General features: G+C 41.4%; 2 protein-coding genes across 7 annotated transcripts; one reads left to right on the top strand and one right to left on the bottom strand.

Annotated features, from left to right (window-relative positions):
- The first annotated feature begins 687 nt into the window (after window positions 1-687).
- On the top strand, window positions 688-17,567 carry TSEN2 (tRNA splicing endonuclease subunit 2). Of its 6 annotated transcripts, none has more exons than XM_048489704.1 (12): window positions 688-790; window positions 1,850-2,071; window positions 3,263-3,344; window positions 5,036-5,072; window positions 6,980-7,457; window positions 9,319-9,396; window positions 10,213-10,263; window positions 10,840-10,978; window positions 13,666-13,702; window positions 14,384-14,495; window positions 15,913-16,002; window positions 17,466-17,567. In XM_048489704.1, exons 2-12 carry the CDS (start codon window positions 1,883-1,885, stop codon window positions 17,523-17,525), a joined length of 1,353 nt encoding a protein of 450 aa, XP_048345661.1. In that variant the 5' UTR covers window positions 688-790; window positions 1,850-1,882; the 3' UTR covers window positions 17,526-17,567. The 6 variants fall into 6 exon arrangements, with proteins under 6 accessions (XP_048345661.1, XP_048345660.1, XP_048345659.1 ...); XM_048489703.1 differs by lacking the exon at window positions 688-790 and adding an exon at window positions 911-1,007; XM_048489702.1 differs by lacking the exon at window positions 688-790 and adding an exon at window positions 917-1,033.
- A 502-nt stretch (window positions 17,568-18,069) lies between these two features.
- MKRN2OS (MKRN2 opposite strand) lies at window positions 18,070-24,392 on the bottom strand. Its single transcript, XM_048489707.1, has 4 exons — window positions 24,145-24,392; window positions 23,527-23,576; window positions 21,825-21,987; window positions 18,070-18,573 (listed from the first exon to the last, which is right to left on the bottom strand). The coding sequence occupies exons 1-4, from the start codon at window positions 24,363-24,365 to the stop codon at window positions 18,333-18,335; spliced, it is 675 nt and encodes a 224-aa protein (XP_048345664.1). The 5' UTR covers window positions 24,366-24,392; the 3' UTR covers window positions 18,070-18,332.
- Between the last annotated feature and the right edge of the window lie 1,411 nt (window positions 24,393-25,803).

The following is a 25,803-nucleotide window of genomic DNA, read 5'->3' as shown; positions in this document are numbered from 1 at the left end:
CCACAAGCGCCCTGCTGGCTCTCCCCTTCCTTTGCAAAGCCGGGATGGGGGTGGGGAAGTGTCGCAATTATGATCACAACGTAATTCGCGCCATCCCTGCAGTGTCCCGTAATAAAGGGAGCAAGCAAAGAATAACAGTGGGACTACTTCTCAAGACAATGTCTGGTTCCCGCTTGTGGATGATAAAATCTTCCGTATAGGAGACCAAAGCAGCAAGAATATGGAATTAAGGGGTAAATAAAATAGGCAGGACTACAGACTCTCGTCAATCGTGATGGCGGGGGGTGGGGGTGGGGGTGGGGTTGTGCTCTTTACCAAAGAGTTGCGTTTTTCACCCTGATGTGCTGGGCTTCTGCACAGGGAGAAATGCCGCAGATGGGAGATGTGGTGGTTAAGGCGCCAGGTGCTCATTCTTCAAAACTCTTATGTATAAACTGTAAATTGTTTTAACTTATTTAATGTATTTTATGGTGTGTAATGTAATGGCCTATTGTGTATAATATTGTTTTGGCCATCTGTACACCGCCCAGAGCCCTTTTGGGGGTGGGCAATTCAAAATCTAAGATATCAATAAATAAAATAAACAGACAAATAACACTGTGTACAAAATGCTTAATTTTAACAGGTCTGCTCTCTGTTTTGTTCCAGAAGAGATTTAACCACCCCTGAGCACCCATTTTGTTGCAGATTTTTTTAAGCTGGTGAGGGAGACAACTCAGCCAGTGAGCGGGGTGGGACAGTGCGTTATTATCTCAAAGCCTTTCAAGAGGAGAGAGAGATGCCGATTCTGGTCAGTTTGTTTGCAATCTTAGATCATATTTGTCCACATATACTTAATGAAAACCGGAAGTGCACATTGTAAGGAACTTCTCTATCGCTTGGTCGGGGAGCCGTTTTCTTCTTCCGGTGCTGCAGAATAGTGTGGGCAGCCTTTTTCCTGTTCACTTCGGGTGAATCGCTGTTTGGACTCAGTTCTCTGCCCGTAGCTCCCAGGAGTCGATGGAAAAGTAGGGGGTCGTTAGACTGCATATTAGTTGAGAGCTGCTTCTTTTTTCTTTGCATATCCCGGGGATCGGGGTGCTTGATAAATGCTTGCCGGCAGTGCGTGCCTCTGGTTGTGATTGTAGTGCACCTGAGACATCTAGACAGGACCGGTTCGTGGTTTCATCTGCCCCCGACCAAGCCCTTCTCATGCTGTCCTTTCACCTGCAATACCTATGGGCCAACAACCCTTAGATACACACCTCCAGTCATGCCTGGGCTATATATAACTGCAGGATGCGCGGCCGGCCGGGCGGGGGGTGTGGCCCCGGAAGCGTCCGCCTTGCTGGCCGCGAGGCGGGCTAGCGGAATCCCCGTCTCCGTAGGCGGCGGCGGCGGCGGCGGCAGCAGCAGCGGGAGAAGCCCCCGGCGCGCCCTGGCCTGCCATGGGCCCGGGAAGCGCCCGCCTCGCGAGGGCGAGGGCGGGGGCGGGGGCGGAGAGAACCGGCGGCGCGCCCTGGCCGGCCACGGGCCCGGGAAGCGCCCGCTCGCTGCAGCGGGGGCGGGGCCGCGGGAAAAAACCCTCCACTTGGGTCTTTCAAACTGACAGTGATCTCTTCCTGGTGTAAGCAAGTAGGCAGTAAGTAGGCATGGAGCCTTTTAATGCCTTGCTCTACACATATCATTGTTCTATAGTTACTGCAGAATCAGAGGCATGTTTTTTTATGGTCCACAAACAATTAAGGCTGGCATCCTGATACTTCTCATTGCACTGAAATTAATGTATGGCCAGTTCAAAGAAAAGTGTGCTGACTTAAGTGAAGTTACTTGTTTCAAAAGTGTTCCATGTTGTTTTCTTTTTGCATAGATGAGTGCTGCTGAGGAAGAAGGATAATACAAAATGGCAGAAGCAGTTTTCCATCCCCCGAGAAGGAAGAGAAAAGTTTATGAATCCTATGATTCACCTTTTCCTATTTCTGTCCCATGGGATGGTGTTTGTGGGAGAGATTACAGAATATGCCAAGCTGAAATTATTAACAAGAATATAATTGTGAGGAATCCTGAGGATATAGAACAGCTGTACAGCAAGGTAGTATTATCTGTTGTCTGTCTTGTGCGTGTAACCTCTGACATTTAAACAATTCATACTGGATTATGACAGAACTCAATTTCTTTATATAACAACCATTTTTCATGAAACCATGTTAAGATATTTTGGACAATATTTTAGCAGTTAACCTAATACATATTTTTATTCTTATCTGAATAGTTGGGAATACATCCTGGTTAGGGTTGCCAGTTCTGGGTTGGTGAATACCGGGGGCGGGGGGGGGGGGGGGACCTGAGAAGGACAAGGTTTGGTGAGGGGAGAAACCTCAGCAGGGCATAATGCCATAAACTCCACAATCCAAAGCAGCCATTTTTCTCCAGGTGAACTGATCTCTCACCTGGGGATCCGTTGTAATCCCAGGAGATAGTTACCAGGTGGAGTTTGGCAACCCTAGTTGTAGTTAGGCAAACTATACTGGGTGATACAACCCATGTAGGCTTGCCAAGTAGTAGTGCAAATGAAGGAGAAGAAGAAGAGTTTGGATTTATATCCCCCCTTCACTTCTGTAGGAGACTCAAAGGGGCTTACAATCTCCTTGCCCTTCCCCCCTCACAACAAACACCCTGTGAGGTGGGTGGGGCTGAGAGAGCTCCGAAAAGCTGTGACTAGCCCAAGGTCACCCAGCTGGCGTGTGTGGGAGTGCACAGGCTAATCTGAATTCCCTAGATAAGCCTCCATAGCTCAAGCAGCCAAGCGGGGAATCCAACCCGGTTCCTCCAGATTAGAATGCACCTGCTCTTAACCGCTACACCACTGCACTGAAGCACAGAACCCTCTGTTTCATTAACTTTCTAGTCCATTTAGCTGCAAAGAAGTCTACTTTCCCTGACCATCACTGCTTGCTATAGATATGTTTTAAAACCCCGATCCCCCATGATATCTGAAAGAGCAGACAGTTTGGTGGAAGCTGGATACAAACCAGTATTTCATATTAGATCACCTCTATGTTTGAAAAAGACTTTAAGATTTGTTTTGATGCTTTTTTGGAACTTTAGAATTTGAATAGAAACCACAATGTTTATTGAATAATGTATTAAAGATGTAACTCTGAAATCACTTGTACGCCTTCTTGAGATCCAGTTCAGGTTTATGTTGCATGTTGAATTAGATTGTTGGCTCTTAGTAACAGTCATCTTCTCTCTTTTTTTTCTTTCTTTCCTTTTTTTAAAGGGATTTTTTGGGAAAGGTATTCTTTCAAGAAGTCGACCAGAATATGATATTTCAGATCCAGGACTGGTTGTTAAGTGGCAAGGTAAAGTATGTGCTACTGAATTAATATTACTGGTCCAACTATTATATACTTCGTTCTATCTGACTCAGTCTTTCAAACTGTGATAGCAGGAGAGTAATATTTGTGGACACGATATTACAGCAGTGCTATTAAGCTTCTCTTGCCTATGAAGTGATGAAGAAGGTCAACTTTTAAAAGGTTTACATGCAAGGCTAATAAGCCTTTAAGATGTTGCATCCAAGGTCATTTTGGTTTCTGAAGAATTACTCCAAACAATCTGCAGGAATCAGAAGAATGAGTATTTGTTCTGTATGCCAGCTTAAGATAATACATACCTTTTGAAATCCCAAAAGGCCTGTCCTAATAAACTAAAGGTATGTCTGTTAATTCAACAAGATGGAATAATTTTCTTCCTTGCCTCCAGAAGTATGACAGTTGAACCCAAAATAGTCTTCTAGTTAATTTCAAGTTACTTTCATCTGATACTTAGGTCAGTTTCAATGAGATTCTGGAACTGAGCCCCACTTGTATATAAAGTAATCTGGCCCTTATGGTTGCACACCCATTCAACTGAAGTGGAGGAGCAAGTGCTTAGTATCTCTCTCTATATTTTACAAGTTTGTGATTCCTTGCCGCATACATGTACATTATAATCGAAGCCTCTCGTGGAGCTTTCCTCAATTAATTCCAGGAAAAGTTCCAACCAGAGAACTTGTGAGGCAGCTATCAGGTGCTTTTCCCAGGCATGCACTCCCACTTTTGTTCTACCCCATCCCCAGTTTCATTTCTTGAATTTTCCCCCCATCTCAGTTCCAGGTCTGATCTCTCCTCTTCCAAGGGTTTCCTATTTATTTCCTTCATTTGCAGCCCCACCTGTCTTCCCAACTCTCCTCTTTTTTTGTCATGGTGACATAGTGCTTGCCTTTGGGTGGAGGTGTTACGTTGGGCAGACAGGGTTAGGGTTTCTGTGGCAACATGGCCTGAGGCGGCAGGTGTGGAAAGTATGCTAGGTTAGAGAAGGAAGGAAAACTGTGTAGCAGCCTCTGTTGTCCTCCAAGGCATCTATCCACCCTTTTTCTCCATACCTCCACTCTTGGTTCCACTCTAAGAACATAAGAACAAGCCAGCTGGATCAGACCAGAGTCCATCTAGTCCAGCACTCTGCTACTTGCAGTGGCCCACCAGGTGCCTTTGGGAGCTCACATGCAGGATGTGAAAGCAGTGGCCTGCTGCTGCTGCTCCCGAGCACCTGGTCTGCTAAGGCATTTGCAATCTCAAGAGAGGTGGGTGGTTTAATTTTTAATGATTTCTTAGGGACCTATGCCTGTAATACCACTAGTAAATAAATAGCACCTGTTCACATATAGGGCAAGGAGACAGAAGAAAAGTAAGGCTTATTCCAATGGCTTCATCATTTACACTTTACCTGTCTACACAGTAAGGCAGTTATCTTAAAAATCAGGGGAAAAACATACAAGCCAGGTTTTTAAACTGATAGAAGGGCAAAAGAACAAGCAGTGGAGTACAGTGGTTGTAGAATGATGTAATCTGGATTAATAATTGGAGGAACCAACAATATCAGTTCAGGAGAAAAGGGCTAGCAGGCTGCAATTGTCCTTGTATTATATTATTTTTTGAATAATTTCTTGGAAACCCTGTTGTGGTTTGAATCTTTATAACAGAGTACAAAACAATCTATCTTTACATTACAGATGCCAGGTTAAACATGCCTGTAATTTCTTCAAAAAAGTAAGTACAGTCCCCTTTGTTGTTTTGAACTGTAACTAATATATTAACAGTGAAAACTACAAATCAGTCAACTGTAACATTCTGAAAGTTAAAAATATGAGGCAATATTTCACAAAGTATCATGACCTATTAACAGAAGAAACCCAGTGTAAAATTTCTTCATAGCTGAATTCTTTTTTAAAAAATGTATGTTTCTTATTATTGACTACTGTGGTCACTTTTGAGCCTGCAAACACCTTTGGAATTCTGATATGGGATGGTGGGTGTAGCCACAAAATTGTTGCAACAGGAGAGGGAGCCATCCAGAAATTGTTAAACTTATCAATTATTCTAATAGTAACCCTTCAAATTTCAGGCAGAAACTCTGCTTAGAAGTGTGCCTTTTAAAATGAATGTATTTTTTAAAAGTTTAACTAGCGGCTTTTATTTATGTATGTATTTATGCATTTAATTATTATTTGCATTGTAAGCTGCTTTGAATTCTTATAAGCTTGAAAGGTGACGAATACATGTTTTAAATTAATTAAAAGTATTTTCTTTGCTTATACATAGCTTATGTTCAGCCACACAGTGAAGATCCTTGTGCTGTGGTTGCTGGACCAGTGGGTTTTTGGTAAAAATCTGCCCAACCATTCAAATGTCAAGTGGCCATTCAGGAACCCTTGGACAAAAGTTGCAGCTGGTCCTGGCCATTTTTGAAAAACACTCACCAGGTTCCACTTTGGAGACGTCTGATTTACTTCTTTGTTTTTGCTTCTACAACCACAGACTGTGAAATCCCTTCGCAATTGCTTTTTTTCCCTTCTTAGGTGATTGAAGAGTCAAAAGATTTCAGTACTTGTAACCTTTTCTGATTGTTGAGGTTAATAAGCAGTATCAAAGTCTAATTTTTACCAGAAACAATATACATGTCCCAAATGATTAAGGGCCAAAAGGCCAAAAGATGCCATGTAAGTGAGAGCCAGCCTATGTGATATGTCTGGAGGTTTTCCCAGCTGTAGGCAGCCTGTCATTATGCAAGGGGTGGTTCAAAACATTCCCTAATATTGCTGCAGCTTCCTAGTAGTGAGTTATGTGATCACGCCAACCTTCTTGGAACTCTGTTGCACCCAAGTAGATAAAGAGTGAGTTCTGTTCATCACAAAAGACAGATTTCCTTATATTTCTGGATGATCAGTATTGCATGCAGAAGAGAGCAAGGAATAGCACACATCCTTGTACAGTCTTTGTGCTAATTTAGAGGCATCATTTAGTAGGAACCGCTGATATAGGAAGCCCATCTTTTCCAATGGATAGTGGGTTAGTTTTGAAAGATGAATCCCATCTGGGCCTTGACCTGCCAAGTATATTTAGGCTTGTAACTCCATCTGTAAAATGGGGGTTCTAATGTCTTACCTCAAAGGTCGTCAGATACTGAAATTATTAATGCAAACAAATCAAGTAATTCAAACAATTGATTTCCATTTTCTTAAATGCACCCGATATGGTTGATTTCATCTGGTTTGCTCTAACTGACTGACAGTTGGTTTTAGTGTAGAAATTTATACCTGCCTAGGAGTAAGAGCCTGGATCGGTGCAAATGGCATCTTGCAAAATCCATGCAAATCTGAGGAGCCCAAATGGACTAACTGTTCTACATGTAGATTATTGACAGCATTTCTGTTTGAGGATCAGTTGACTCATGTTGATTAAAAGTTACAGTGAACAATATTAATAGCAAAGCATCTGTAGTTCTTTATAGGAAGTTTTGCCACATTGATCCTTAAATTTAAAAAGTATTTGGACTGTAATAGAAAGGCTATGGAAACATGGTCATTTGTGTATCATTATTGTGTAAAACTGCTGAATTATCGTGTCTTGTTAAAGGATTTTGCATTCTGTGGCCCTTTACCTTTTTTTTGTCCTAGATTCCAGCGTTATGTAGACTGGGCTAAAAGCCGCATGAAGGAGCAGGAACTCGATGACTGCACTATAAACAAATTCCTTCAAAATTACATTGAACCACTTTGTCTAGAGGGAAAAGCTGAACAAACTAGTGAGTTTTGGAATGAAGAAACAGAAGCAATGGAGACTGCTGAGCCAAAGCTAGCAGTGACTTCTCTTGAAACTAACGGGGATCAAGCAGTCTGTCTGGAAGGGGATCCATGTTGTGATCCATTGGGCAAATATGGCTCTAATGAACTGGACAGAACAGGATTTGAAGCTGTATCTAAGACACATTCTCCAAAAAGTCCATCCAGTTTGCATGATGACAGCAAGGAAGGTGATTGTGTCAAACAAGAATCTCCTGTTTTGAGTAATGAAGAATATAATCACCAGGAGTTTGTACTGGTGCAAGAATCTGATTTAAGTCCAGAAGAAGAAAAAGAATATGAGAAATCACATGTAAGGCAACAAGCTAGATTTACTGTCTGCCCTGCAATTGCATAAAAAAACTTTAAACATTAATAGTATGCATTTGTCCCCTTATAAATGTATTTTGTTTATTTATTTACTTATTTTCTTTCATAATCCACCTTTCTCAATGGGACTCAAAACAGATTACAAGTATGATTTTTAAAAAACTCTAAATCAGTTGTTAAGCAGATTGCACAATATGATAACATTTGAATCCAACAAAGATTCCCAGTAAGACAAAATAATGCAGTTGGCCTGGGATTGTAGGATATGGGGAAAACAGTATAATGTTTTCAAACCTTTCTGTTTAAGAAAACGTGACAATGTGGCATACAAACCTTTTAATTAAAAAAACCTCTGGAACAATTTAAGCTGATTCTCACTTAGAAGAAGAAGGGTTGGTTTTTATACCCTGCTTTTCTCTACCATAAGAAGTCTTAGAGTGGCTTTCAAATGCCTTCACTTCCCCTGAACCACAGGCACTTTCTGAGGTAGGTGGGGCTGAGAGAGTTTGGCCGTTTATGCACGGCCTCCAATTAAGCCCCCACGCCGGCGAGTTTTAAGCCGGCGTAGGTAGGCGGAAGCTATTTCGCACGCGAGGCGTGCGAGCAGGCGAGGGGGAGGCCGGCAGAAGGCAGGCGACTCCGCACGCGAGGGCCGCCTGTTCCCCCTCCCCCCTCCCACTTACGTGTGTCCTTCACCGTGCGCCTGCGGGGTGTCACAGCCCATGCCCACGCTGCCCTCCGACCCCTGGAGATTAGGAGGACAGTGTCGGCGGGGCTTTCGCGGCGCCCCGCAGACGACGAGGAGGACACGGTAAATGGAAGGGGGGAGGCTGAACAGCGTCTTCCCTGCGGCGCGGTTACGCGCAGCGCCGCAGGGCAGACGCTCCCTCTCTAATAACAACCCTTTAAAAAAGGGTTGTTGTTGCAAGCGACCTGAGGCGCGCCCTGCTTGGAGGGAAGCGCATTCAATTAAAACGCTGCTGCGTTACAGTAGCGGCATGCGAGCGGAAGCCTGGGGGCGGCGTTTTTACCGCCCCCAGGCCGTCGTATTTGGGCCGTGCAGAAACGGCCTTTGAGAAAACTGACTGATCAGGACCACGCAGCAAACTGCAGGTGGAGGAGTGGGAAAATCAAGCCCATTTCTCCAGATTAAAGTCCACTGCTCTTAACCACTACACCATGTTGGAGCAGCAGTGGCATAGGAGGTTAAGGGCTCATGTATCTAATCTGGAGGAACCGGGTTTGATTCCCTGCTCTGCCACCTGAGCTGTGGAGGCTTATCTGGGGAATTCAGATTAGCCTGTACACTCCCACACACGCCAGCTGGGTGACCTTGGGCTAGTCACAGCTTCTCGGAGCTCTCTCAGCCTCAAAGGGTGTTTGTTGTGACGAGGGAAGAGCAAGGAGATTGTAAGCCCCTTTGAGTCTCCTACAGGAGAGAAATGGGGGATATATATCCAAACTCTTCTTCTAATGACACTTACATAGTGTAATTTGAAAGTAAGTTGTATCTAAGCCCTAAGGCAAGGTCAACTTGACACAAGTTGTTCATCAATGCTGAAATTTTACTTTGAAGGGCCTTGAAGAACCTCTGAGAATGCAGGTGCTCCAAGGGGACATCAATGCAGCTAAGCCAGTGGTATCCAGAGAGTTCAAAATACCTCTGCCTGAAGACCCTGCTGTGACATGATTGAGCTGCTTAGAGGGAGATGCAAGCAAAAGTAAAAATGGTTTTATGGGGAAAAGAGGTACAATTTAGGATTCTGGCAAGCTCTTAGCTGATTATAACTCAATAAAACATTATGATTACTGCTTTATAACTTGGTTTTACTACTTTGTTGTAGTTGAGCGAAAGAGAAAAGTTAGTATGCAGAAGAAATCCATTTAGGATTTTTGAATACTTGCAGCTCAGTCTAGAAGAGGTAAGGTTTCTCCTGCGCACATACAATATTCATGCCATGCTTGGTAATCTGACAGAGCAAATATATAGCATTATACATTTTTAGATCCTCGTCCATGAATAGAAAGTATTTTAAATAAATGGTGATCTCCATATAACTTTCAAAAAGCCATATTATCCCTCTGGGGAAGAGGCGGCCTATAAATCTAAAATATAAATAAATAAATAAATAAATAAATATAAATCCATTCAGCCTTGCAGAACTGTCAATTCAGAGACTGTCTTTCCAGCTGCATGTCTTTATGGAGCAAATGGCAGTGCCTTGAGTAGAGTAGCAAAGTAATAGTTTGCTCATGCAGGTTGTCTGACATGAGAGAATTGCTGCTTATCAGCAACCAGGCTCACTAGACATGTTGATAACCAGTGATTTCTGCTTTAATCACTATCACAGTTGTGGGCACTTTAGAGCACTGCGGCCCTCTTCATTCCTCTCATCCCATATTGTGTTTTCCTGTGCATTTTAAATATGATTCTTGCCATTTTACTACTCCCTTAGCAGTAGTCCCCTTCATTTGCTTAACAATAACATATTCACCTTTCAGAAATCAATTGATTTTATATCAGGAATGACTAGTCCTATTTCTTATTGCGTAAATTATTATACAATAAAAAGGACAATAATGCCATTAGGCATGATCTGCTTTAAAATCCCATGCTGCTTTGACTGTCTTCCCCTATCACCCACCTGTTTTTTAATGCTATTCAGAACGCATCTGTGGCAGTACTCTGAAAATCATATGGTCTACCAAGAATAATTCAATTTATTGTTTCTTTTTAGGCTTTTTTCTTGGTGTATGCCCTGGGATGTTTAAGTATTTATTACAATGAGGTAAGATAATTCTTCTGGTCATTTGTAGGTGGTACACTGAATTGATTTGTTGCTTTGGGAATTGCTGACTAACACATGACAATGGACACTTTATGTTGGTTTGCAAGTTGTCTTTTGCCAACTTTTAAAGGGTAAGATAATGTTCACTAGTAGTTTTTTAATGCTTTTAGCTTAAGTGGGAAATCTTTAGCTGCAATCCTGAACCTATATATCAGGGAATATATAGGTTCAGGGAGTATTAGGGTCAGTGGAATGTGCCGGGTCAGTGGAATGTGCAGTTGTTTTTAGAATGCCTTGAACAAATTTGCTAAGGAAACGGTGCCTCTACCAGGGGTACATCCCTTTGGAATATCCTGGCTCTGGAGTTTTCAGTAGTGACAGCTAGAGCACTGTTTGTATACTGAATAACATTAATGGTCTGTCTTCATGTTTGACCTGTGGGTACTGCATATTTTCACAACTTTAATTAACATAAACATAAATAACTAAGTTTTGGGAGTATCTAAAATCATTTGGGGGGTGAGCAATAGTATGGCATATTATCCCATACATGACTGCATTTGGTTGTGGTTTTAGGCACCGTTATCTATCTTGAAGCTATGGGAATTATTCAGTGAAGCGCAGCCCAATTTTAGGGCTACATACATGGCATATCACTATTTCCGATGCAAAGGGTGGGTTCCTAAAGTTGGACTGAAATATGGAACTGATCTCTGTGAGTATTTTACTTTCCAGAATTATTTTTTACATATTGTTTGTGACAAAGGAGCTGTAAGATGGTTTATGGTGCAAAATGACATTAAAACATTAACAGTCTAGCCTTCTGGACTAAAATTCTGATAAACTCTGCCAATTGGCTATGCTGGCAGGGGCTGATTGGAATTGTAGTCCATGAACATCTGGAGGGCCATAGGTTGGAGACCACAGCTCTGGATTTGAATGATGGCTGATATTGCAGTGATGAAACTCGTTTGAGGTACTAGAGTTCAGTTGAGTTTCTTAGGCATGGAAGGTGAAATACTTTATATACTCATGTATCAATCGAGCTTTTCCGCACATTTTTTGTGCTGAAAAAGCCCCCCTCGGCTTATACGCGAGTCAGCTGTATTTTAAAAAATATTTTAGGGTTTTTACTTTGTCGGCAGCTAGGGGTGCAGTTTTTAGGCTAGCGGCACCAAAATTTCAGGTGACACTCCTGATGATACCAGCCAGGTTTGGTGAAGTTTGGTTCAGGGGGTCCAAAGTTATGGACCCCCAGAGGGGGTGCCCCAACCCCCATTGTTTCCAATGGGAGCTAATAGTAGATGTGGCTACATTTTGACAGTCCATAACTTTGGACCCCTTGAACCAAACTTCACCAAACCTGGCTGGTATCATCAGGATAATCTCTTGCTGAGCCAGGTTTGGTGATGTTTGGTTCAGGGGGGCCAAAGTTATGGATCCCCAAAGTGGGTGCTCCCATGATCCCCCATTGTTTCCAATGGAAGCTAATAGTAGATGGGGCTACCCTTTTGAGGGTCCATAACTTTGGACCCTCTGAACCAAACTTCACCAAACCTCGGTGGTATCATCAGGAGGGTCTCCTAAAGATACTCTGAAATGTTGGTACTGCTAACATAAACATTCCTCCTCTGACAGGTTGTGTGAATGTCCCTTCTAAAATGACACCTGCCATGTGCAATTTAAAAAAATATGTACACTAAAATAATGAACTGTAAAAGCAGTGTGGTTTTGAGTCACAATGAACAGCCATGTTCATTCCAGTTATTATTGTAAGATCAATTGTTTAAAATCCTTTCTTACAAAAAAGCTAAGGTTTTTGTACTTTTAAAGTTATTGTTGATACCATATTGTTCTTGTTGACCCTCTTTTCCACTTACGGAGCTAGTTTACTGTTTTTCTTTGAAATAAACATTCAAAAACATTTAACCTACTGATGCCTCAATTAATGTAATTTTATTGGTATCTATTTTTATTTTTGAAATTTACCAGTAGCTGCTGCATTTCCCACCCTTGACTTATACTCAAGTCAATAAGTTTTCCCAGTTTTTTGTGGTAAAATTAGGTGCCTCGACTTATATGCGGGTCGACATATACACAAGTATATACGGTATTAAAGTTTCTAATGATCCTCTGTTCAGTCTGCTTTCTCCATGACTTAAATAATATATTGTCCATGTTTTTTTCAAATATCCTGGAGTTTTGTTTGAGTGTTGAGTGATGTAGTCCTGTCTCAGTGCAGTTGTCTTTTTGTTGGTCTCTTTGAATAATACATGTGCACACTGCAGTAATTTAAATTGTTTAATTGATGATGGTCTATTATCAGTATGAATGAAATGCTTTTTACTGCAACTGAAAAGATTGCGTGAATCTACTGGAGGTTTGTATTATTTATTTTATGAGGGCCTTTAATATACAACGTTTTTAACAACTGTTCTCTTGAGGCAGATGTCTCCTGTGTTAGCCTGAAAGCCTTTGAGGGTGATAAGTCATCCCCCGTGTCATTTCTCTAAGCAGGATCTAATTGTGAGTTTAGTTGATATATGGTGTTCTTTTCTTTCTCTTTCTAAGAGATCCAAGAAAGCAAGATTAGTAAACCCCTCCCCCCCATCACAAATAATTGATGAAGAGCAAATGAATTTTAAATCATGCAACATTTTAAACTACTACTTAATCTAATAACATTGTTCTTCTATGCTGGACCAGCTTGCCCCAGACACTCTTATACATTCACCGGCATTAGTTATAGTGCCTTTTTATGTACACTTGATTCTGAGAGAGATGTCGATATCTTTGCTGTCTCAGATAATCAGTTTGAGAGCTGGCCTGATATATTCCTATTCCGGGAGCATGGAATATGCTTTGATTACTTAGCTTTGCCACATATGTTTCAAGGCTGCCTTATGGATATGCAGCCCTGAGCTCAAAGACTCCTCTAGGAGCAGGAAATATAGACATTGCCTCAATAAGAATGATAGTAGTAGTGCCAACTGAAGGAGAGCAAAGTGTAGGACTGACTTAAGTCCCTCTCCCTTTGAATGGATGAGACTATTTTTACCTCAAGAAAATATGCATGAACACATATCTGTGCACACAGCTTCTTATGTGTCATGTTGGCAGACTTGGATTTGGTGTGGAGAAGTTGAATGTCTCCTAAAAATGGTACCAAACAAGTAATGTTATTTACCTCAGAGAAAGATTAGTTTTTGTACATGTGCCATCAATTAAAAGAGGGGTCCATCTTAAAGATAAGTTAGAGACAAGCCACAGAATAACTTGGATTTGTGAACAAGCATACATGTCTGTTAAACTAAAGGATTTGTTCATCAGACTGGTTTAAACAAAATACATATTGTGACAGCTAATGGAGGCTAAAGGAGTGTGTTTTGTTTTTTGTTGCAGTGTTGTATCAAAAAGGTCCTCCTTTTTACCATGCCAGGTATAGTGCTCAGTTTTGGATACAATAATTTCTTTGCTTCAGTATTATGCTCAACTTTCACCATTAATTAAAACTAAACTTTATGTTTCCACTTTGCTTTGTATAGTATTTTTTTTTGTAACAAAAGAAATACTATCCCACTGGGAAGGTTGATGTTTTACTTTTTTAATCATCAACCAGGGTACAAAATAAGTTTGAAGCTTTTCCTAAAGGACTTCAGAGAAATTCTCTAGATATGTGGTATAGTAGCTTTGGTAGTCCTACAGCTGGACTGAAGGACATGTAAACATTTGGAGAATTGCAATTTCTGATGCACATGAATGCTAATTACAGAGAATTCATTTTCGTTAAAGATTTTTGTTTGCCACTGTGGATAGCCTTAAAGTTATGTGTCATGGTCTGCAGATCATGTTAACTGACATACTTGCATTTAGGGTAAAATATAATACATCATGCAAGACAGACTTGTGCCTGGAAGCAAAGGAATTAAAATTGGTCACTCAGCACTCTGTTTGCTAGAATGGCTTTCCACATCTCATTGCCAAAAAGCCATCTGCTCATAAATTGTTTTGAAGCTGGGTGTAATCCTTACAGTAGCTGAACAGCAAATACGGAAATAAAGTAGGCTTTATAAATGTATAAACCATTTGCTACTAAAAATAATTTTTGTTTGTTTTTCAGTTATTCTGTGATTGTTGAATTAGTTAATGATGACTTTGAAGGATCATCACAGAGATCATTCAGCTGGAAGTCTTTGTCCAGTTTGAATAGAACTACAGCAAATGTTTCTAAGGTAACAAATGAAAGGAACTAATCATTTTAAAAAGTCAGGAAAAATTAGGTGAAGTGAAAGTGGACATACTGATACTCAAAGAGAGCTCTTTGGCAAAAAAATGTAATGTAAATTATTAAACAGAAAATTTCAATTTAATGTCTGTTAAATAGAACTTCATTCTGTTCCTGGTTGCCACAATGAACCCCTGTTTTTCCCTGGACTTGCTGCAATAATTTTTGAATCCCGTGTGTGAGAGAGAGAGAATGATGAGAGAGAGAGAGAGACTTGTCCTATTTTCAGATTTAGGACTATGGGTGCCAGTGCAAATTGCCCCTCTTTTCCTCCCCACCAAAGACTTCAGGCTGGAGTTGCTTTAATGGTGTGACAGCAGAATTCTTAAATGTTGTCACCCATCTGCTCCCTGGTTTAATTTGCATTGTCCACTGTTATTAAGCACACTTATAGTTCCAGTTTTCATGGAAAAGAGTAGGAATGTTCAGATCCAGATTTATTTTTATTTTTTAAAGTGATCTAATTGTCTTACACTACATGTATAGCACTTTTCAGTTTTACAGTTTGTGTGGGAGAACTTCAATCTTTTTCAGGGGAGGGACAAGCAGGTATCCCACTGATACTTCTCTGTTCATTTGAAGGTCTGCGGAGGAAGTACTTTACAATATTTAGAACAGACGAGTCAATGGGACTGATAAAATTATTGAACATGTTTTTGTTTACTATAAGAGAAGAGTGCAAGATTTATTTATTATTTTGTTTGTCCTAACATAGAGGGGGGGAGGGGTCAGAAATGGAATGCAGGGAAACCAGTACATCTGATTCCAGAACTTCATTACTCTTTCTTTCTTTTCTTTTTGCTATAATTTCTTGTTCTGAACATTCATCCCAGGATATCAGGAGTCCCTTAAGCTACCTCTGGTTGCAACAAGAAAAGCTGCAATACAATTGGAAAGTTTAGAAAGCCTCAGTATGCTTGAGATTTCTTATCTGTTAAAGACATGACAACAAATTATGATTTGTTACTCTGAACATACCTAGGAAGTCCTTTGGGTTTGAATACTCACCCTTATCTCCCCACCACTATCACTACATAAGACGTGGGAACAGACTTTTGCATTCTAGTTTGTCATTTCATCCAGAACATGGATTACTTCCTTTCTTACACACCAAGACTCCAAACCAAAGTTTAATCCTGGCTTATAAACAAGCCACTTTACAGTTTGTAGTTTTGTCTGATTTGGGATTTGACCCCAAGCTTAATTCTGTATTAAATGAACCATACTGGCTGCATCCATTACTTAGGGATATCAAGCAAACCAATATATTGCTTACTTTGATTACCCATCCACATTTAATCAAACTAGGTTTTTTAAAAAAGAGTCCTAGTATATTTACATGGATTTAATTTTACTACCAACAGGAACTTATGTTCTGTTACCTGATTAAACCATCTGATATGACTGAAAAAGAAATGTCATCACCAGAGTGTCTCAAAAGAATTAAAGTTCAGGTATGCTAGTTCTGGTCTGATTTTCATTTGTTTCTTGAAGTCTGTGACTGCCTTAAGGCACCCAGCTCATTGGGCAGTTATAGGTAATACCATAGGTAGTATTATTGACTTCCCCTCAACCCAGGTTACCTCCTAGAGCAGTGATGGCGAATCTTTTCAAGACCAAGTGCCCAAATTGCAACCCAAAACCCCACTTGTTGCTATAGCAAAGTGCCAACATGGCAATTTAACCTGAATACTGAGGTTTTAGTTTAGAAAAAACAGTTGGCTCTGAGGCGTGCGTTACTCAGAAGTAAGCTTGGTGGTAGTCAGTGGCTTTGCTTTAAAGCAACCGTGCAACTCTTCCAACGGGTGAGTCACGACCCTAGGAGGGTTTACTCAGAAGCGAGCTTGCTCCCAGGTAAAGGATCACCCTTTAGCATGAAAATCAGTGGGGTCTAACAGCGCTTAACAGGGTTACCTACACTGCTTCCTCAAAACTCGGTCTTAGATTTAATGCTAATAATCGAGCCCAGCAGCCCAGGCCAGCCTAGATGTGGGGGGGGGGGGCACTCTGCTTGCGTATGCCCTCAGAGAGGGCTCTGAGTGCCACCTCTGGCACCCGTGCCATAGGTTCGCCACCACTGTCCTAGAGCTTCATGGACCATGACTATCTGGCTTAGGGGGGGAAAGTGTAGCATCTAGGGATGAGAAGTGGGATAATATTTTTGTTTATATTTGAATTATTATCTGAGTTTCTGTGTGCATCCAGTTCTCTAAAAGCTGATTATTAGGGCAGAGTGGAATACAAATTAATTTCCCTTGTTTGACACACATGGTTTCTTCCAGCTGTTGCCCAATGGTGAAATATCCAAATGCATGGAAACTATTCCTAATCTGCTCTGGTAATGGACAAACTGGCCCCAAAAGAACACTGCAGGGACTAATATTCTTCTTCTGGCAGATCTAGAATGGCCGGCATCCAAAGAAACATGCAATCATTTCCATGCTCCCCAGAGAACTCTCAGTATCTCCAGAGCAGCGACTTGCCATGTCACATAGCAAGCCTTTGAATCACTGGGGATTTTCAACAGCAGCTTGTGACATGATACAGAAATGGTATTGTACAAAGAAAAAAATATATAGTGTACGTGCCCCAGCAGCCCTTAGGAATCCTGCCAAATCTGAAACATTCACCAAAAGATCTGCTTTACCAGAGCAGGTCCTGAAATTAATGTTAAGTATATGAAAATGGATTGTGTGTGTAAGGGACAGACAGACAAGATAGGTCTGAATTCAGAATGAACTCAAGGCTCCATCAGGAAACCCCTGAGACTCCTGGCAGGTATCTGCAGTAATGAGTCTTCCCCTGGAGATAAGCCAATGAGCCCACTCCCGTTCCATAAAAAATTGGCAGTGAAGTTAGCTAAGGATACAGCTGATCCTCTAATAACCAGTGGACACTTTTTCTTTCCTCTTTCAAGGAATTGATTCTACATCGTTGGGTCTCATCCCGTGAGCGTAATGAACAAGATGAACTGTGATAAACTAGGTTGGAAAACTAGTATTATTGAAATATCTACTCCCAAAAAAAAGAACTGTTCAAGAATGTACACACATAGAGCTATAACTGCATGGTGCCTTTAAAGAACCCCTGCTGAACCTATATATTTTATGTTCTGTCACAAAGTAAGACTCCACAAAATTGAACACATACTGGTGTGGTGTTGGATCTAAAGGATAATTTCTGCTGTTATAAAACACTTCCATGTGTTGGTATTGCTGTGAATTTTAGTGTTCTGGATGCAGGTGAAGATAGGAATTAACCAATCCTTATTGTGGTGGCTACTTCACACTGAAAGCTCCACTTCACAAACTACAGAGCATCAAACAGATTCTTCCTGTTCTAGAAGCAAGTGGCATGATGTCATTGGAAAATGCGGGTGATAATGGTGGGCTGCTATATTAAAAGAATTAAAAGAAACGAGATAGTCTGCTTATTTTGAACAAATGTAGAATGAAGCACTGGTCATTTTGAAAATTGACACTGATTATTTACAACATGCAAAAAACTGAACACTTAAGAAATGTAGGCAACATTTTATTTCATGTAATGCTAGTCATGGTTTAGAAAAGTATACAGAAGCTTATCTGAAAGGTTACAGTAGGCTGAAAGGTTACAGTAGGCCTACAGTTTTATGTTGAAAATAAGTCTCACTAAAGTCTGTGGAGCTTCTTCAGCATAATATGGATTGCTTGCAGATACTGTAGTTTCAGTTGGTCAGGAACAAAAAAATCATGAAGGGGTTAACCTAAGCCTTTTATTTTTGCTGCCAGCTGTATTTGATTTTTTATGATGAATGACCCCCTGTGGAATTATTGTTCTCCTGCTCAAAGTGGTCAATGATGTAGAAGCCATTCTTGCATATTTCCTTGTAGATAGTGATGTACTTGGAAGCTTTCTTTGTCCGTGGAATAACAAATTTTTCTGTAAATTCACTTTTATTCATTTGCTGCTTCCCTTGTGCACTCAACACACAGTTAATAAATGTTAGTGCATATGTATAACAGTTGTGAACATGCTCTTCATACCTATGAAATGGGTAACCAGAATTGAACATAAGAAATGTAACATATAGTGCTGTCCTCAGGTTACACTGGTTGGGCATAGGATTACAACCAACTTATCTTATGTTGATGGAACACGAAATTAGGATAGTGCAGTGGTGGGATTCAGCAGGTTAAAACCACTTAGGCCAAATTCAGTTGTTAAAATGAGCTTGTAAACAGCCAGTTGTTAAGTGCTGAATCCCACTATCGGAACCGCTTGTTAAATTATTTGAATCCCACCACTGGATAGTGGCATGTACCCTACCACTCCAAGGAGCAACAGTCGAAGCTTTCCTCCAGCTTCATTGGCTTTTTCTACAAATGGAAGAACCATTTTATTTGGAGGAAGGCTCCTTCAGCTGCAGGAGTTTCTTTCGACCTAAGGCTGGATGCGTGCCAGTGTGCTTCAATAGTCTGATTGTCTTGGGAATCAAAACTGATAGAATGGGAGGATATGGTTGAGATGAGCTAACTGAAATGTAGCTGGTAAATTCAGTAAACAGGATTATATTGAGCTACATTCCTTGTGATGCTTGGAATAGTGATCCATGAAGACTGGCCAGCAGTGAATGACATCTTTGCTCAATTCCCATTTTACATTTCATTTTAAACAAACAGGAAACAGCTATTACATCTAAAATGTTGTTCAATTGATTGCCAAGAAGTTCCTTAGTTTACATTGATGAAATATGGATTTAGGTTTGTTTAAAAAGACAAAGTGGACGTGATTGCTTTTGCAGCCGACTCATATGCTCCCAGGCTGTAAACTACTGGGTGGGCTTTGACTAAAACAAACCAGATGAGAGAGTCAGCCACACGTTTTATGGCCTTTGTTTAGAATCCAGAACAAATGAATCCCTTTTTAAAAAAATGCTCATTGTAAAATTTATGAATTGTATTACCTTTCTGAACTGCAATAAAATAACAAATGTCCCAGAGTGAATGTTTCTAACCTGCATTACGTGTGCTGTACTCTTAGCAAAAAGTCAGCACTGTAGTTCCAAAGTGGATTCTTTGCCTGCACGCCTCTGTAAGCTATAAGAACAGCTTGGATCTATCAGAGTTTCTGCCTGAAAAGTGCGATTTCCTCACTGACATATACCCTGCAGCAGGCCCTTATGCACTCTGGGGTCCTGTTCCTGGAGGGCCTCTTGTCCTGCTGCTTGCAGAACATTTCTGTGGATCTAAGCTAACATCTATTTCCAAAGAAACTAAACTTAGCTCTTGTTAGCTCAGTACTGTGGGATGATATATATTACGGCTTATATTTAAAATTGCAGAGCTTGCGCTCATTAATTACCAACTATTTATGTTAGTTATTCCTTATAGGTATTTATAATTGCCAATATGCATATATTATGTTAGGTTAAAGAAACAATCCCAGTGAGGCTACGATGTGTGCTAGTGTCATTTACTGGAGATAAAATTCCAGTCAGAATTAATTGAAAAGCAAAAGGATTCTACTTCCTATTCCTGTCAATCTCATAGAATCACAGAACTGGAAGACACCACAAGGGCTACCCAGTCCAACCCCCTGCCATGCAGGAACACACAGTCAAAGCACTCCCGAAGCCCCAGGTTGGAGCCAACTATTGTCAGTTCCATCCCCAGAAACATCTCCCCCACCCGCTCCAGCATCTATCAGATGCCAACACAACTCCTAACGCTGGCCTCCCTGCCAGCTCAGGAGCTGCCAAGATCCATAGCGCTCGCCTGCCTCCCAAGTTACCCACCTCATCAGCACATCTGCCAAATGCACTGGTGGGGTGGGTGCTCTGGCTTTGAGTCACAAGGTAAAGCGCCAGCTCCATTGAACCATTCCCCCCTACACTTTGGATTGGGCTGTATCACTCTCAGATCCCTTTCACATGTACTGCTGTCAAGCCAGATATCACCCATCTTATATCTGCGCATTTCATTTTTTCTGCCTAAGTGTAGTACCTTACATTTCTCCCTGTGGAAATTCATTTTGTTTGTTTTGGCCCAGCTCTCTAACTTGTCAAGGTCATTTTAAATTCTGATCCTGTCCTCTGGTGTATCAGCTACCCCTCCTCATTTGGTGTCATCTGCTACATTTGATTAGTATGCCTTCTACTTCATATTTTGGCTCAGCTTTATTTTTTGTTGGGAAAGTCTGAAGTTGTTCTGGATCTGCCCCAGTTCCTGCTGAGAAATGGAATATAGTAACAATACTATTAAGTAGTACTTGTGGGGCTTTTAAATCTAAAACTATACTGGGTTTTTTTCCTTCAGATACCAGGCAGTCTTACATGCTATTTAACTGTTTTCTTTTAAAAGTGTTTTTAAACCATAGTCTCCAAAACAGCAGTAGTTTGCCTTTTTGTCCAGTGTATCATATGGCAGTTTACATTCCTATCAGTTCCCACTGCTAGTACAGATTTTTTTCAATGACATGCTCAAAATTCAAAACCAAAACATTAATCATTGGTCACATATATTAATCTTAATTGAAATTATAGTGAAATCCCAGAAAGTATGCCTGACAAATGCTCAGCCATGGGCATACTGGAAAAATTAAAATTTTCCAGGCACAAGCCAATCTGAGTCACAGGCTAACCTGCAGGGACCACAGCTCAGACCTGGCCTCTCAGGATAGCAACCCACTGAGAACTTTCCCTGTTAGTGAAATGGTCATTTGCCCCAGCCCTTCAAACCCCCAGAAAGGTATGTGCAATGTGTCTCTCCCTTCTGAGAAATGCAGGTTCAAGATAAAACGAGAGTCCATCTCCTGGCACCTTAAAAACGAACAACCTTCCAGCATATACTTCTGTGAGCTCTGACTTACACTGGAATAGATGCTGTTAGTTTATAATGTGCCACAGAACTCTGGTTTAACTTTAATGCAACACACTAACGTTGCTACCCTTCTAGAATTACCGACAAGACCTTTATTACAAAACAGCACAGAAGTGTTCAGCCATATTTTTCCACTGTGGAATTATGAATACTGATTGCAGAATATCATTACTATGCAAACTATATTCAACCTTGCCTTAAGATGGGAAGTTGCAGTCTGCCTCTTACTGAATGTGCCACCTGTTAACTGAACGAAGGAAGCTAATGAAGGGGTAGACATTCAAGTGGGACTTGACTTGACTGTCATATAAGGAATCAAATCCATCTGTTAGTTTCAAGGAAGGGAGAGGCCAAAACCGATCATGCCTATTTCTCTACTTCCTAAGAGCAGTTGCACTATTAGTTGAGCTTCATACCTGTATGGAAGCCAGATCTCTGCTGCTGAGAATTGTTCTAGGTATGTATCCCATTGTTTGAGCAGAGCATACATGTCAGGCTGTACTAGGGGGACGTTTACACATTGTTCCCATCCATGTTCACCTCTGTTGATTCCTGTTTCGTTGTAATTATATACCAAACCTAAAAACAAAAGCAGCGAGAGGTGAACCAGGACAGCAAAAAGGGGGAAATAACATGATGTGCTTCATTATGAGAATATCTTAACTGTTTTCATCTCATTAATTTCCATTCTATGTGGAAGCAATCATACAGAAACTATCACTAAAAGGCTAAACAATAGTTCTAAAAATCCTGGTTATTTAAATCCACAGTATGATCTGCAAGAGATCCAGTGTCTTGTAGTGGTTAGTGCTGGACTGAATTTTGGAAGGCCCACATTCACAGCTCTGCATACCATGAAATGGATTGGATGGCCTAGTCTAGTCTCTTTCCCTCCCCTCACCATTACTCCACAGGGTTGTTATGAGACTCCTTGGAGATAAGGCAGGATAAAAATACAATAAACATGGTCTCATACAGTCCTGTAGCAGATTTACAGAATTCACAGCAAGCCATACATCCACTTGTCTGTTTTCAATGTTTCAAGGATATTGTATACTGACATAAGATTCATATAATAAATGAAACTTGCATTTCTGGATTTTAGACCTCGTAAAGTACACCATATCAGAAAACAAAGGAAGAATTTTTTGTTTTCAAAAATAACACTTTCAATGTTGGGTCTCTGGAAAGGGACAGTATTTGGGGAGGGGTCCTTCAAGTAGGCCACAAATCTTTGTTGTTGTTGTTGTTTTTGTGGAACTGATGCATCCTTTCAGCACAGTTGTCCATTCCACACAGCCTAAATAAGATGTCCTGGGGATGCTAAAAGACATCCTAGGAAGGCACTCTGCACAGCTTTTTTCCCAAGATGTCTTGAAGACCCCATATTTTAGCTCAAGGTGTCTTTTTTAGAGAGTGATTCAAAGTGCATCTTTCCCCCTAAGCCGCCTGCAAGACATCTTCTGACTGGCTGTGCGGAATGCAGAGATCAGAGGGTACCTTATTTTTCCTGCCTGATCATTTTGCTCTTTGGTCAGTTTCATCCTCAGCTTGTGCCTGATATTTTTTGTGCAGCTGAAGGGATTCTTCCTGCCACCATTTGCTGAAGGTTGCCCCAGGACGTTTGCTCTGCAGGCTCCAATCCCAGGTGCCTTTTCAGCCCCAAAAGTACTGGTCCTACCAATTCCAGCAATAAATAGTTTTCCTATTTTAAAATTTTTTCGATAAGCTGTTTCTGTAGCTACGCAGACAAAAATGCGAGAATCTTAGCTTGTCAACTCAATGCCGGTCTTCTGAGCATCTAGTGACACCAAGTGTCTAGTGCGGACAATGAAGGCCGAGGTCTGCTGTTGAACTCTTGCATAGCACCCACAAAATCTCTGCATCTAGCTCTATTCCTTTTCTCTTGCTCTCCCCCCCCCCCAAACAACAGCACAATAAACCCAGATAGGCAGCAGATAACACATTTACTGCTGACCTTGCTTGACTGCCCATTAATCTGGCTTCCCTGTTTATGGCAAATCCACAAAATGACAATGCAAAGCTAAATGTCCAATACACATAGGAGGCACAGAGATAAAATATTTATTTAGTATGTTCATTATAAAACACTCTTACCATTAGTGCTGGTTATTCCAACATGAAGGTCAGAATTTCCATCGTACCCTCTGAAACAAGAAATTACATGTTTTTTCTTACTGGAAAACAATTTGTTACTTTTTAAAAATGTACTTATGCTGTACAGACAGATGTTCTGTTCTTTCCTGAAAGAGACTATGACATAGAAAATGTAGTCACCGTTGAATCCCATTTTGATATATTGCAAAATCAATTTTTGAAATTAACCAAGGAGGTGATTTGAGGATAAGTGACTCAATGCAGTTTTTGCAACAAACCAGACCTTATGCAGTCTATTTGGCTTCAAGAGAAATTGGTTTCAAGTTCAATCTATGCTAGCAAAACAAGCAGATGTAGATTCACATGACTGAGAGATTCTTGGGTCCCTGACTGCCAGAACAGGCTGAGAATTCTGTGGTAGTACATATATTTTGCATATCAAGATTCTGGGCAACTCTAGCCTTGCCAAAGATCATAGAGATCACTTGTATCAGACTTTAGAGATTAGCTGCTAGTCTTGGACAAATAGCCTCCCTTAGCAAAAAGCAGCAGTAAAAGGAGATCCTTATACATCATCTGCTTAGGCAGTGTCAAAAACAAAACTGAAAATAGCCATACCTTAGAAATGTTCCTGAAGTAGGCTTAAGCAAAAAAGAACATTTTTCTCTGTGCCCATTAACAAAAGGGCTGGGAATACTGACAGGTGCTTCTTCCAGTCTCCTGTAGCTCACATTCTGCCCACACAGGGGGCAGAACTTGGGTACATAGACACAGAATATGTCTTTCTTACAGTGGCTGATTTTTATTAAGGTTGTCTCTGAATCCAGAGGCTGCATCATGTCAGCTACAGCCTGGTACCTGTCACACTCCAGTGACGAAAGCCAAGATTAGCCACTCAGCTGGGCATGGAAAAGGGGAAGGGATTATCAAGAATGACAGCTTATATAGCCAATCACGCTTAGAATAAGAAACAAACTGGGAAACAGACAAAAGCAGGGAGAAGCAGCAGGAATGTCTAGTCAGACACCCTCTTAAGGAGCTATTCAGTGTTTATATTAATTTTACCAGAGAATCGTGCTGATTATTTTTATGAGTAGACTCCAATTTCCTTGGAATTAGACAAGGAATTATTTCTTGACTGCTGGATAGTGCATTCAGCTGGGAATGTGAGTGGTGAAAGGACTCACAACAAGCAAATGGGCAGCAGGGGAGGTTAGTGGGGGTGGGCAATGGGCCCCCATCTCAGGGTATGCTGATGCCAGTCCTGGTTGTGAGTCATCTGGAGATTCTTGAGGCTCGCCTGGCACCAACATTACTTTCTTTTAGGCACCAGGACAAAACATTTCAGTTTACTGAAGCTTTTAAGTGCAGGAACAGAAAACAGTGAGCCACAGGCACAAGGAATTAGCATCACTAATAACAGCTGTTATCACTGATATCACTTTGTCCGCTTGCATCCTATTTGTTTTTAGAACACTTTGTATTTAATTGTTTTATAATGACTTTAACTTTTAGAGTCAGATTAAACTATTTCAAGCACCGTTTGCAAACCATGTTTAGGAGTGGAGTGCACACTGCATACTGTTTGGAAAGAATATCAGACGGGTGAAGACGATTCCCTACTGGGCCCCTACTATAAGGATAGTGACGCTCCTTTTCAGATAGTTTCGGGGTAAGAGGGAGTAACGTGGAGGCGAGGAAATCCGTTTTATGAAAGACAAGTCACTTTAATAGTACTGAAGCGGCCCATCTTCACCGCATAGAGCCGCTTGGGGGCTCTCTGATTCCTCATATCTATGGCTGAGGGCGCTCGCCTCGGTTTCAGTCGGTGATCTCTATGCCCCGCTCGCCCCCGTCTCTACCATAGACATTTCGCCCGTCTGTGCGATCGAGTCCGTTGCTTTAAGATTTCCGATGGGAAACCAGTTCATGTAGAAAGGTGCCGGCTATCTTTGGCCGGGCTCCCAAGCGGCTCCTCCCCCAACCCTTTCCTTTTCCCCTCCATTGCGTTTGGCGGAACCAAAATGCGAAGGGCTGCGTGGGCAGGAGACACGACACCGACAAAGCGCAGCCGGAGGAGTCATGAGCAGCACTAAGGACGTGACCTGCAGGTGAGAGCTCTACTCCTGTGCTTTGGTCGCGGCCGGGCGGGCCTTCCCCCCCTCCCCCCCGCAAGCAATTCTGCCTGCCGGACTCGCCCGCCCCCGAGGAGGGGAGGAGTTCAGAGGCGCCCGCGCTCCCTCCGGCCTGTCAATCTCCGCCCTTCCCCCAACTCAG

The sequence above is a fragment of the Sphaerodactylus townsendi genome, linkage group LG03 (assembly GCF_021028975.2).
Source record: "Sphaerodactylus townsendi isolate TG3544 linkage group LG03, MPM_Stown_v2.3, whole genome shotgun sequence".
Lineage (NCBI taxonomy): Eukaryota > Metazoa > Chordata > Lepidosauria > Squamata > Sphaerodactylidae > Sphaerodactylus > Sphaerodactylus townsendi.
This window is presented reverse-complemented; position numbering and strand designations above follow the sequence as displayed.